This window comes from Mus caroli, unplaced genomic scaffold, assembly GCF_978045245.1.
Source record: "Mus caroli unplaced genomic scaffold, Mus_caroli_1 scaffold_12, whole genome shotgun sequence".
Lineage (NCBI taxonomy): Eukaryota > Metazoa > Chordata > Mammalia > Rodentia > Muridae > Mus > Mus caroli.
The window spans coordinates 14086074-14098690 of NW_028227267.1; the positions used below are offsets into that span (position 1 = coordinate 14086074).

The window sequence follows — 12617 nt, forward strand, 5'->3', positions numbered from 1 at the left end:
TCCTGCGGAGGGGCGGAGCTCCGCCACTCTGAGGCGGGAGGCGGCTCCTGGGGGCGGGGCCAGTCCAGTGCATTAGCTCGCTCCGCTCCCACTATGCCCTTATAAGGAGCGCCCCGCGAGAGGGTTCGGGAATCCGGTCGCAATCCCTGCGGCGCAGCCCCAATCCCAGGCCCCTCCCTTGGGAATGGGGGCGGGGCGGGACCTTGGCGGCGCTGCCTTGGGGGCGGAGCTTCTCGAAGTAGGACCAATAGGAGCCACAGTCCGGCTCTGAGTTGCGTTACCATTGGGCGCGGCGACGTGAGAGGGCGGGGCGCCTGTGGGGCTAGTTACGCCGAGGGAAGCCCGGACTCTAGTCGCCGCTCCGAATCAGTCACTCGCCGCCGGCTCCCGGCCCTACGGATCCCAGTTTTCTGTTGCCCGCGGTACGCCGCCCCGCTAGCCGCCGCGATGCCGGTGTTTCACACGCGTACGATCGAGAGCATCCTGGAGCCGGTGGCGCAGCAGATCTCGCACCTGGTGATTATGCACGAGGAGGGCGAGGTGGACGGCAAAGCCATTCCTGACCTCACCGCGCCCGTGGCCGCCGTGCAAGCGGCCGTCAGCAACCTCGTCCGGGTGAGCGCGCCGGGCCTGGGACGGGAGCGCGGGCGGGAGACGTCCCCAGGGTCCCGGTCCGCCTCGCTGCTTGCATTCGCAGGCGCTTGGAGCGTCGGGTGGACTCCAGGGCAGGTGCCGTGGTTTCGAATGCCGATTTCTCTAGGCTGTGACCTTGAGCAAGCCACTGAGCCTGTCGGGGACCTCAGTTTCCTCATCTATAAAATGGGGCACTTGTGTGAGAAATCCTGCCTTGGGGCTGTGCTGTGAAGAGTCGGCGAGCTTTTAGTTGTGAAGTGCCTAGCGTGTGTGTGCCCGTAGTAGGCGCCCAAGAAATGGTAGTTAGGTTGCCTCACGGTCCCTCCCCTGGGCAGGCTCGCGTCACTTGCGTTTGAGTACCTTGCTCTTAGCTCCTTTTTAGGCCTCTCCTGTCCAACCTGTGGGTGGGTTCTCTTATGGTCTCCCTGCCTTAACTTCCAAGGATTCTTATTTGCATCGGGCTGCTCGCCTTTCTAATACTTCTGTCCCCCGAGACCCACCTGCCCAACCCTCCCCTGGGATCCTGGTGTCTGTCGCTTCTACCCAACTGCTTGGCTTCCTCCTCTCTCTGTCGCCGCCTCCTTTCCTTCGGGGCATTTTGCTCACACCTCCGGGGACTCTTAGCACCTTTAGACAGTAATTCATAACCAGGAGCCCTGTTTGTCCTCTGCCTGACCCCATGGTCATCATTTTATTCCTTCCATGAAGCTGTCTACCCACCTTTACCTGCTGTCAAATGGCTTTCTTTCACTGGGGCCTTTCTAGATTTGGGGGGCCTCCTCCTCTGCCCCTCCTTCTGGCAGGAAGCAAGATGGAGCTGCTGTGAGAGGCCTGTGGAATCTGGGATCAGCAGCCCCTGCCTGAGGGGAAGGCTAGGGCGTTCTTTGCCAGTCCACACTTTCCTGCCTGCCCCTAGCTATTTATTGATCTTTGTAGCCCACTTCTGAAATGGGAAAAGAGATAGAGAGACTAGGCTCGTAACTGTACCCTGGCTAATGTCACACTTGCTCGAGGCTGGGTGTGACTCAGACTGCTGTTGCCTGTGAAGAACAACTCAGGAAAAAGTTCATACTGCTTTCTGAACCAAGCTGTGTAAATGGTGTGTCAGGGTAGTTGATAGGTAACAGTCTGTCGGGTGGGGCTTGTGTTATTTATCTGATTATAGGACTTTAACGCATGAAATGACTTCCTGGGTCTTTAGGGGCCTGGAACTGTCTCAGGCATTTTAGGAGACCGGTGGCCGCGAGAAGACTGGGGAGAGGGAGGGGAGGAAAGGGAGGGAGAGAAGGGAGGGCGGAACTAGGGACTGAAATTTCTGTTCTTCTAACCTGATTAAGTAAGAAACTATTGAGTAGGAGCAGTGTACTCATTCAGACTGTCTATCTTGTTCTTGTTCTCTTTGTAGCTAATTTTAATCTTAGACCCCAGAGTACATTCTTATGTAGTGTTGTCTGACATGGCTGCATTCCAGGCCTCTGGTTTTTCAACAAATGGGAAACAATGTAAAGAGACAAGGTAATGCTGTCCCTCCATGTAGCACTTGAGGAAAGGAAATCCTAAACCCACATGTTGCACTTGGAACACAGCTGGTGTAGTCAAGGGCTTGGTTGATATCTGGTTAGGCTATTTAGAGAGAAGTCATTTATGAGCTCCCAGGCCATGAATTAGTAAGCACTGAATGTGTGCTGTATAAAGAGCATTGGAATGAATCAGTGGCCCTCAGGGTGTGCATGAGAATCACCAGTGGGGCTTTGTAGATAGGACTGTTTCCAGTTCCCATCCCAGACTTGCTGAAGGATCTCCAGGAGTAAAGGTTTTCTGTTTTTTAAAGTAGCTCCGTAGGTGGCTATGATGGTCATAGTTAGGAGACATACAGAAGAAACAAGGGCAGGTATAAGATGGAAAAAAATACATGTAGTTAGATACTTCCTAACACCTATGAAAGGTGTTTAAAGTTGAGTCAGTGGAGGGATTGGGCTGATAAATAGTCATAAACAAAGGTGCTTCCGGGTTTCAGTAAGTAGATTGTCTTCATTGCAGGTTAAAGAAATCAGACTCGAAGCCAGTGAATGGTAGATGGGTGGTTTAGCAGAAGGTCTTATTTAATAAGATGCACAAGTTAGTTGGGAGTGGGAGGGAAGAATGGTGTGTGAGGAAGAACATGGGCTCTAGGGAGGCCTGAGGATCCGTCAACTGTTTTCATAAATGTATGGGTCCTCTACACATCTCAAGTTCCTAACTCCTGTCAGGAAGACACAATGTCAGTGGAACTCTTTCCTCTTCCCCAGTTCCAGTCTTCAGCGTTGACACACAGATAGGTTAATAATAAATAGAGGGTTAAAGGAAGAGGAACCATGTGAAGTTAGGCTAGGAGGCTCGTAAGGCTGCACGAAGACTAGAAAAGGAATTAACTATAAACACAGTAGAGAAATAATAGTAGCTGGATAATAAAACTCTAGGGTTGCAAAACTCCTGTTGTGTCTATAAAATAATGGAACTAAGTTTGGAGCAAATACTGGAATCCATCTAATCAGAATGTTTCTTGCAGAGTGGGAGGCTATATCCTTGCTCCAGTGCTTCTCTTGTGGAATTTCTCTCAGATGATTTATATATGTATGCCAAATTAGTCTTACTTTGGTCCAGAAAATGTATATTTTGAGTGAAATTAAGCCCATCTACTTGGCATAGCATCTGTGGTCTAAGACACGGCTTCTTAAGCTATTTCTACTTGTGATTCCTTTTGGCTTGAGAAATTTTTACTCATCCTTAGCTATATAGATACATAAAATAGGCATATAAAACAAACAGTTATCAATAAATTATAAGTTTATTTTAAAACATTTCTTTGGTATTGACAGAACTTTACCATTAATAAAAGATGCAAGTAAATTTGCCTAGTATAATGGGGTAGTTGTGCTAGTTTATTTGCGTGTCAAGAATTAACTCTTGGATGAATATTTGGTACTTCAGTGATACAGAGCATCTTTAGTGTTTTTCAGAGTTGATGTGTATTTTGATTTTATAATCTGCAATTTTGAGGACTTAGCTTCACATAAATATGTAGCACAAACTGCATATAAGGGCCATTTCAGAAATTGTTGGAAATCTTGTCCTTCTCCCAAGCCAGAATTCCATGTAATGATTTTCTTTTTTTATGCAACTTGTCAGCAACTTAGACAGCACCTTAAAAAAAAAATCAATCATCTGAATACAATACAATCTAAGGTCACTCTAACTTGATACTTACATGCTTGGGAATGATGGTAAGAAAATATTAGGCGTCTTTGCTTTTCTGTAATTAAACAGTTATACTTCTAGAAGTGTAAAAAACTGTGTGTGCACAGCAAAGACACTGCAGTTTATCACTGATGGCGGTTGTGAATCTGAGTGGAGTGCACATGCATGTTATATGTTCAGGTTCATAGCTCTGATGAAGTTGTTCCATGCAGCATGTGTGAAGGTGGCCAGAAACAATTTTGATTTATGGCCATAGTTTAGGAGCCTTTTATTAGTGCCACATAATTTATCCTTCCCACACTCCAGGTTGTGGCCTTATGAGATCATGACCCACCATTTAAGAAGCTGGTGTCTAAACGACATCTGGATATTTCCAAAGTTAAATTTGTTGGGGAAGATGAGACTCTGACTTGTTGAACATGGGCATTCATTTGTAAAACAGAAACTTATTGAAATCCTCCTTGAATGTTAGGGCAGTAAGAATGATGATGCTGAATAGAGTGATTGTTCTATTAGATTGAAAGTTAGAGGTGGCACTCGGGAAGCAAATCACTGCAAGTTCAGAGGAAGGAGAGATGGCTTGATGGGAGAATTGGAGGCTTCATGGAAGATATAACATGTGAGCTGGTCATTTAAGACAGGATAGGAACATCTAAAGCTGTGAGAAGAAATGCCTTACAAATGGAGGAAACTACTTAGGCAAAGGTGCAGAATTTTTAAGCATTCAAAAAACAAGTTCCAATTTGAACTGCTTTTGGGGGAGCAGGACTCATTTGGATTTGGAGTTCTGGTATCTTTTTTTTGGACAAGGTCTTACTGTGTGTGTAGATCTAGCTGACTTGGAACTCACAGAGCTCTTCCTACCTCTCCCTCCTCGATGCAAACTGGAATTAAAGGTGTACGCCACTATGTCCAGCCGTAGTAATCTGAAACTTAGTAATTTGGTCACTGTATCTAGCATCTGGTTTTTGTTTTTGTTTTTTGAGACAGGGTTTGTTTGTAGCTCTGGCTTTTCTGGAACTCACTCTGTAGACCAGACTGGCCTCAAATTTAAAAGATCCACTTGCTCCTGCCTCCTGTGTTCTGGGATTAAAGGTGTTTGCCACCACCACCTGGCTAAAGTGTAGCTTTACTACCTGTTCATAGGTCTGTTTCTCTCTCTCTCTCTCTCTCTCAATGGTTTATTTACATGTATGTATGAGGGTGTCAGATCTTCTGGCATCAGAATTACAGTTTTGACCTGCTGTATGGGTGCTGGGACTTGAACCTGGGTCCTCTCTAGGAAAGTAGACAGTGAGTGCTCTTAACTGCTGAGCCATCTCTTCAGTCCCTGAATTGTCATTTTTGTTCCACACTTGAGATCAGCTGGAAAATTTAAAAAGATGTTTTTTCTTTCCCCATTTCGTGTGTGTGTGTGTGTGTGTGTGTGTGTGTGTATTCATACTGTGTGGGTATATATGACTTTTCATGTGGTAGTTCAAGATTGACAGTGAGAATCATCCTCAATTGTTCTTCTACCTTGTTCATTCATTGAGTTAGGGTCTCTCAGTCAAAGCAATCCAGCTTGCTTCTTGGAGGACCACCTGTCTCCTGCTTTCTAATGCTGGAATTACAGGCAGGCTGCCACACCCATGTAGCATTTATGTGGGTTCAGTGGGTCTGAATTACTGAGCCTCTCACTGTACAGGTTTAACTGTAAAGTTATCTCCCATGGTCCACTTAAAACAATTTATTTTTTTTTTTGCTTGATTTTTTTTTGAGTCAGAGATTCACTGTGGCTCTCTAAATGATTTAGAAGTTTCTCTGTATCTCTTGTTAGACTTGAACTTGTGATTTTCCTGCCTTTTGCCTCCCAAGTGCTTACTGGTATACACTACCATGCCTGGTTATGTCTTGTTTTCTGACCAGGATCCTGAATAAGACCATGTTTTTGGATAGTTTTATTGATATAATTCCCACATGATACAGTTCATTCATTTAATGTATACTGTTAGTTGCTTTTTTGTAATATTATTGTTGTACAACTATTACTACAACCAAATTTTAGAACAGTTTATTTAAGATTTCTATTAGCATGTATTTTACATAATAATGGGCTTTATAGTTTCTATGTGTACATGATTTATAACCTCTGTTATAATCTTTTCTTGTCCACCACTCATTTTATCCTCTTTTAGAGCAGTTTTGACTACTCAGAAAGAACTCAGATGCCCATTTACATTCCTCTTGTATTGTTTCCTGTATCCTTTTACCTGCATGACCCCTTTCCTTTCCTTTCCTAGCTCCTGGATTTGCCTCTTCTGGACATTTCATATAAATGGAATCAGACAGTGTGTGGCTTCTCTCCCCGGCTTCTCTTCACTTTGCATATTATTTTTCAGGGTTTATCCATAGTGTAGTATGTCTCAGAACTTTATTCTCCCTCCCTCCCTGCCTTCCTTCCTTCCTTCCTTCCTTCCTTCCTTCCTTCCTTCCTCCCCCTCTCTGTTGCTGCTAAATAATAATTCATTGTATGGAAACCATTTCAAACACAAAAAGCAAATTCAGTGCATTAGTAAAGCAAAGGAGGAGGTAGAAAAGGGACGGGTGGGAAACGGGAATAAAGAGGAGGGACTCAAGTTCTCAGAAGGGTGGGGCTTAGCAATCAGTGTGGAAAAGTTAGAAGCCTAGGCCATCTCATAGCACCATATGCAAATTTTCCTTTTTCTTTTCTCATTGAAGTGACCTATATAGTGAGTCTTTGCTGTGACCAGTACAGCTATGTCAGTTTTATTGATGGGGCTTCATTCAGACGCTTCATCTCCCCTCTGAGGTCATGTGTTGAAACTATTACTTGGACTCATGAAATATTTATTTATTTTTGTGGCCTTGACTTTTATGTGCCTCACTCATATATCATAAGTTCTTGGGACAATAGCATTGTCTTCTCTTTAGGTGGATAGATGGGAAAGTCTGCTTTGCTCTTTATAAGAGACCAGTAATTAATTTTGTCACTTGTAGTTACTGTATTAACATCTGAACTTAGTTTTGCTGTAGTTTCCTTTGGTTTGTGTTAGGTTTATCTCAGTTCAGGCAGTAACAACGTCTGAGTGACAGGCCTGTGGGTAATTTCTTTTTAAAAATGTTTTTGTATTTTCTAATTTTAAAAACAAACAGAACCATTAATAAAGTAAATAAGGACATTTGTATAGCCATTTATACCTCATAAAATATTTGTTTTTTTTTTTTTTCTGTATGTGTGTGGTGTATGTGTGTGTGTGTGCATTTGTATAAGCCTGTGTTTGCACATGTGTATGTGTTCTTGGCCTGTGTGTATTTTATTTTGGAGGCCAGAGGTTGAGGCTGGCATGCCCTTCTCAGCTGCTTTTCCACCTTAATTTCTGACAGAGTTTCTCATTGAGCCGGAGTTTACAGGTTCAGCTAGACTGGCTTGTCAGTGAGCCCTGGAGATCTGTCTTCACCCTAGGGCTACTGATAGACAGTTCCGAGGACAGCTTTGTACATGAATAGTGGAGAGCTGAGATCAGTTCTTCTTGCTTGCTCAGAAAACACAACCCACTGGGCCATGTCTCTAGTGCCTATGAAATACTTTCATGTTGGTGATCCTGCAACAATCCTGTGGGTAGATGTTGTGAGGTCCTTATTTTATAGATTAACTGTGGTTTAGAGAAATGAAATAGCTTCTCAATAGATAGTTAGCTTGGGCTTAGATTCTTGCTCTCTGACTCCAGATGCTCTGGTCTTAAATCTCCATTGTTCCTCATCTGCTTAGATCATGGTTGTTAAGTATCAGTGGAAAAGTTCCACCTGGAACTAGAAGTAGCAAGAATGGTGTTAGTCACACATTTCCATTTGTCCTGGGCCTGGCAGCAATGTCTGCAGAGTCTGGCTTTGGCATGGCCATCATGGGGGATGTGATGTGGATTGGAGCTTCACCCCCAGCCTCAGCATATTCCCTCTTCCTTCTTCCTTCCCCTTTCTATCTCAGGAATTAAAGAGTAGGTGCAGATCAGCCTCTAAATACTTTATTAAATAAATATATAAAGTATTTATAAAGATACTTTATTAAAGTATTTAAAACAGATTAAGGCTTTAGAAGAGTCATATATATATATATATATATATATATATGTATATGTAATTGCTTAACTTGAACCCTATTAAAACTAAGTAATATTTGAAATAAAATTATATGTATTCTTTGGGAGATCATGAAATTTCCTTTAAAAAACTTTGTCCCAGATCAAAAGGTATTTAATGGGACTGATGTGAACCTTATTCTGATAATTAGCACTCCTGTATCTGAGAGAACAGAAGGTTTCTGGAAATTGTGTATATTTCTGTAACTATGTTTGTAATTTTAATGGAGCCTAACTTAAATGTTTGTTTATATCTACAAAGTAGGAAGTTAGCTGTCATATAAATAGCATTGAGCTAATTCTAAATAGGCACAGCAAGAGTCAACAGTAGTAACTTTGGTTTGACCCCTCCCCACCCCCATTATTGTTATGAAGAAAGGTGGCATTAGGGAAAATACCTTTATGGAGCTAGGACTCACTTGGGTATTAATACAATACTTCTTGTCTGTTTGCTTAAAGATAAAGCAGGCTAGGAGCTGGAGAAATGGCTCAGTGGCTACGTGCACTTGTTGCATTCATAAAGGACTTGGGTTTGGTTTCCAGCACCCATGTGGTGGTCATTCATAATTCCAGTTCTAGGGATCTGACACCTTCTTCTGACCTCCATGAGTACCAGGCACACTTTGGCACACATACATACATGTAGTCATATAAGTAAAACACTCACATAATATTTAAGTAAACATAGAGCAGCCTGTTTTTTATGTATTTATTTAACCACTGCTCATTTATCCATGTATACTGTGTGTGTGTGTTTGTGTATGTATGTGTGCGTACACTGTATACTGTACCTGTATACTGAGAGGGCAATCATTTAAAAGCTGAGGGCCAGCAAGATTGCTTAGCAAGTAAAGGTGCTTGTTGCTAAACCTGACAAGTTTGGTCCCTGGAACATACATTGTGGAAGGAGAGAACTGACTCTTACAAGCTGTTTTCTGCCTGCCACATGTACTACCTCCCCTCAACTGTATGAAAAATAAAAAAGGAAAGTACATATGTTAAACAAAATAAAAGCCTTCTGACAGGTTCTTAGTAATTTACACCTTTTGGAAAGGGTAAATGGGATACCCACATTATCTACATACTGCAGTCTAACAGATCATGTATATGCTCTGGTGAAATACTCACCTTAGTTAAGGCGTTTCTCTTTTCTGGTAACCTTTAGGGCTATGTCTGTTTTTGTCATAGACTTAAAGTACAAATTTTTAAATTTAAATGAATTTGCATAGTGTTCATTTTAATGTATACAACATTAGGAATCAATGTATAGTTAGTACTTCTAGTCTCTAGCTTTCAAACACCCTGTATAGCCACGTTTAAAGCTTCACCAAATTTATAATGGTCTTTGGCTAATACAGGTCAAATATGTACTAAGGGAGGAGTGGATGGCTAATTGCCTGTTGTTTGAGATAACAAAAGTGTTCAGGCTATTTTGAGTTGTGGTCTCTCTGTTTAGGAGTCATTTCAGCTATGCAGGCCACTTACTAAATTCATAGCTCAAGACTCTGCCTCCTATCTGGAAGAGGCATGGGAGTTTGCATTCTCTTGTTGGGAGTGCCTTTAAAAAATTTAACGATGTAGACCAGGTGTTCCTCTATTATTTGGAGCCCTGCTGGTTACAGTGCAGCCTCATACTATGAGTCATGGATTCCACATTAAAGAGCTGTATTTCTTTGAACCATATGGCAGGAGACAAAGATTTCAAGTTGATCTGCTGTTTTGCTTTCTGGCTGATTCAAATCCAACCTCTTTTATTCAGGTCGTCATGAAAGTGGATCTGTGTGTGTGTGTGTGTGTGTGTGTGTCTGTCTGTCTGTCTGTCTCTTTCTCTCTCTCTCTCTCTCTCTCTCCACACACACACACACACACACACACACACACACACACACACACACACTTTATCTCATACAGCTCCATATTTTATACTTCAAGATTTCAACAAGCCTGCCAGACAGAGGAAGTGGAAAGACAAATGAAAGCTTTTAAAGGGAAGTCCTTCCTCTAATACATAATTTCTCTTGTGTTTTAGAAATTAGAACCAGCACTTGGTGCTACCAAAAAGAGTAGCAGTCTTTAGGAAGTATCAGAGAGAAGCTGATCTTATAGGTGTCTTTGGAATAAAGCTCTGTGTTGAGGACTCCTGATGAGAAGAGTATTCGGTCAGATAACTGTTCCTCTCAGCTAACTCTAACCTTTCCTGCACTTTAGGCCGTCCTATAGGTGTTATATATAGGACTAGAAGAAGAACACAGATTTCTCCTTGACCTCTATCCTTCCCAACACTGTTCTTCAAAACATTGTTTTGCTGTGGTTTAGGCTTTCTTGAACTGGCTGTGTAGCCCAGGCTGGCCTTGAACTCAAGATCTTTTCTCCTGCCTCAGACTCATATAGCTTGGCCTAGTTTCAAACTTGATGACCCTGAACTGAATCAAGTTACCACCTCCTTAGTTCTGGGAGAATATTTATATGCTAGTACACTTAGCTAAAACTTTTCTTGTTGCAAATTATATGTATGTGTGTGTATGTATGTATGTGTATGTGAATGTGTATATGTATATATATATTTGGAGACAGGGTTTTACTATGTAGCCCAGGGTGTCTGGACTCAAAATCCTCCTGACTCTGCCACCTTAAATGCTGGAATTACAGGAATACACTATCATGCCTGGTATAAATTGTATTTTCATTATTGAAAAGTTAGCAGATTTTTATATCTCTCAATGTTTCATGTATATATGTATATATGTGTATATACACACACATATATACACACACACAGCATTTTTCTCTCTCTCTCTCTCTTTTTTTTTTACTATTAATGAAAAGTGCAAACAAAACCAAGAACCACCCCTAATGCACTATCCTGTTTATAAATTTGCAATGAAAGCTGGCTCTAGGATATAGACCTTTAATTCTAGCATATCGGAGGCAAAGGCAGGCCTGATAACACAGAAGATTCCAAGTCAGCCAGAGCTATGTAGTGAGAATATGTGTTAAAAAAAAAAAAAAAGACAAAAAAGGGAGGAGACCCAATCACTTCGTACCGCTTTGAGACTTCTCTTCCATACATTGTCTAGGAAGCTCGGCTGTAGTTACCTGGCTGCACTTCCAGCAAGTGCAGAAAGGAAAAACTTCAGAGTTAACAGCTAGATCCTCTGAGACCTTGTATACTGACATGTTTTTCAAGACATGCTGTCAAAGTCTCATTGATTAAATTTGTTTAAATGTGTGTATTACATGCAGAGATGATATGTTGATGATAGGGTGCTAAGTGAAAGGGGACTTTCACAATTAGACATAGGAAATGGAGGGTGTATTGGCTTCTTTCCCCTTAGTAAGACTGTAAAGTTTGTACTTCCTATGCTGGGCCATTAGGCCTGGATGATTTGACTGAAGTTCTTCTCCTGCTTCCCTACTTCTCCTGGGTGTGTTTCTTCAGGACAAGGGCTCTGTGGTTCCCTCCTTAAGTGTGTTGTTCTTTGATATTTGGCATTTCTGGTGTCTTGTTGGGCTATTTCATGATGATGAGGAGGATAGCTTTCTATTGGAAGGCTTGGTGGTTCTCTTGTCCTGTCCCCAAGTGTCACTCTATTTTAAATGCCTGTACGAACACAAAGAGAGAAGGATTAGTAAAGGATAGTATATTATACTGGATACGGATATTGGAAATTTGATTCCAAAAAATTTGTTCTCTCTTCTATGAGAAGTCAGGCTTTCCTTGGGTTGGTGTGAGCGTGGGCTGCATATGTATGTGCATAAGGAGGGAGAGCTGAAAATTAGAACTAACTGTATTTCGAGACTCACTGGGATGCAGATAATAGAGTCATTGGCCCTTAGAGAACTTCCCACTGATAAAATTTCCAGTTGAGTGACTTTTAAGAGGAAAGTGGCTGTGTTTGCTGCAGTTCTTAGCACAGTTGGCCACCATCCAGGTTAAAGTCATTCCTTCTTTTGAATGTAGCTTAAATTATTTCCACAAGTAAGCTTTCTGTAAAGAAAGAAAAATGGCATGCCTGTTCTTACCTTCCCAATGTTTTTAGCCTTCTTTGACTTCCCACCCTAGAACACTCACAGTTTACCAGGTGGAAAGTACATTTTTATTCATACAGTTAAGGTAAGGGGTTGGGAGAAGCTGGGCATGGCAGTGTACATCTTTCATTCCAGTTCTCTGGAGGCAGAGACAGAATTATCTCTAAGGTTGAGGATAGCCTAGTCTATGTAGGGAGTTCCAGGCCAGCCAGTGCTATGTATTAAGACCCCCATCTCAATAAAATGAATAAAATAAGTTGGATAAGTGGGCAAGTGAATTGTATACCCATTCTATAATGCTTTCCAAATATTGATGTTATATACTAAACGGTAACTGTGTGCATTATTGGGTATTGCGGTCAATGCTAGGATATTTAAGATATAGAAATCATGGCATTCAAATACAACCATCCAGTTCATGTTGAATAAATTCTAGGCACAATCCCAGTGTGCATATGGAGACAATCCTGTCACTGTCTTCTGGACTCTGGAGGCACCTGCACTGTTGTGCACCCCCCCCCCCCATGAAAAGTAAATTAAGCCTTAATCCTCCTTACCATTGGCTATTTGGTGATTGGT

At 42.1% G+C, this 12617-nt stretch overlaps 1 protein-coding gene across 2 annotated transcripts in view; it reads left to right on the top strand.

Moving 5' to 3' along the window:
- The first annotated feature begins 312 nt into the window (after positions 1 to 312).
- Positions 313 to 12617, top strand: part of Vcl (vinculin) — a 96833-nt gene continuing 84528 nt past the window's right edge. Inside the window, exon 1 of one of the 2 annotated variants that reach the window (XM_021182424.3) lies at positions 313 to 615. In XM_021182424.3, the coding sequence (XP_021038083.1) occupies positions 448 to 615 (168 nt within the window). In that variant the 5' untranslated portion in view covers positions 313 to 447. The remainder of the gene's footprint in view (positions 616 to 12617) is intronic. The other variant, XM_029468926.2, reaches the window with a different exon arrangement.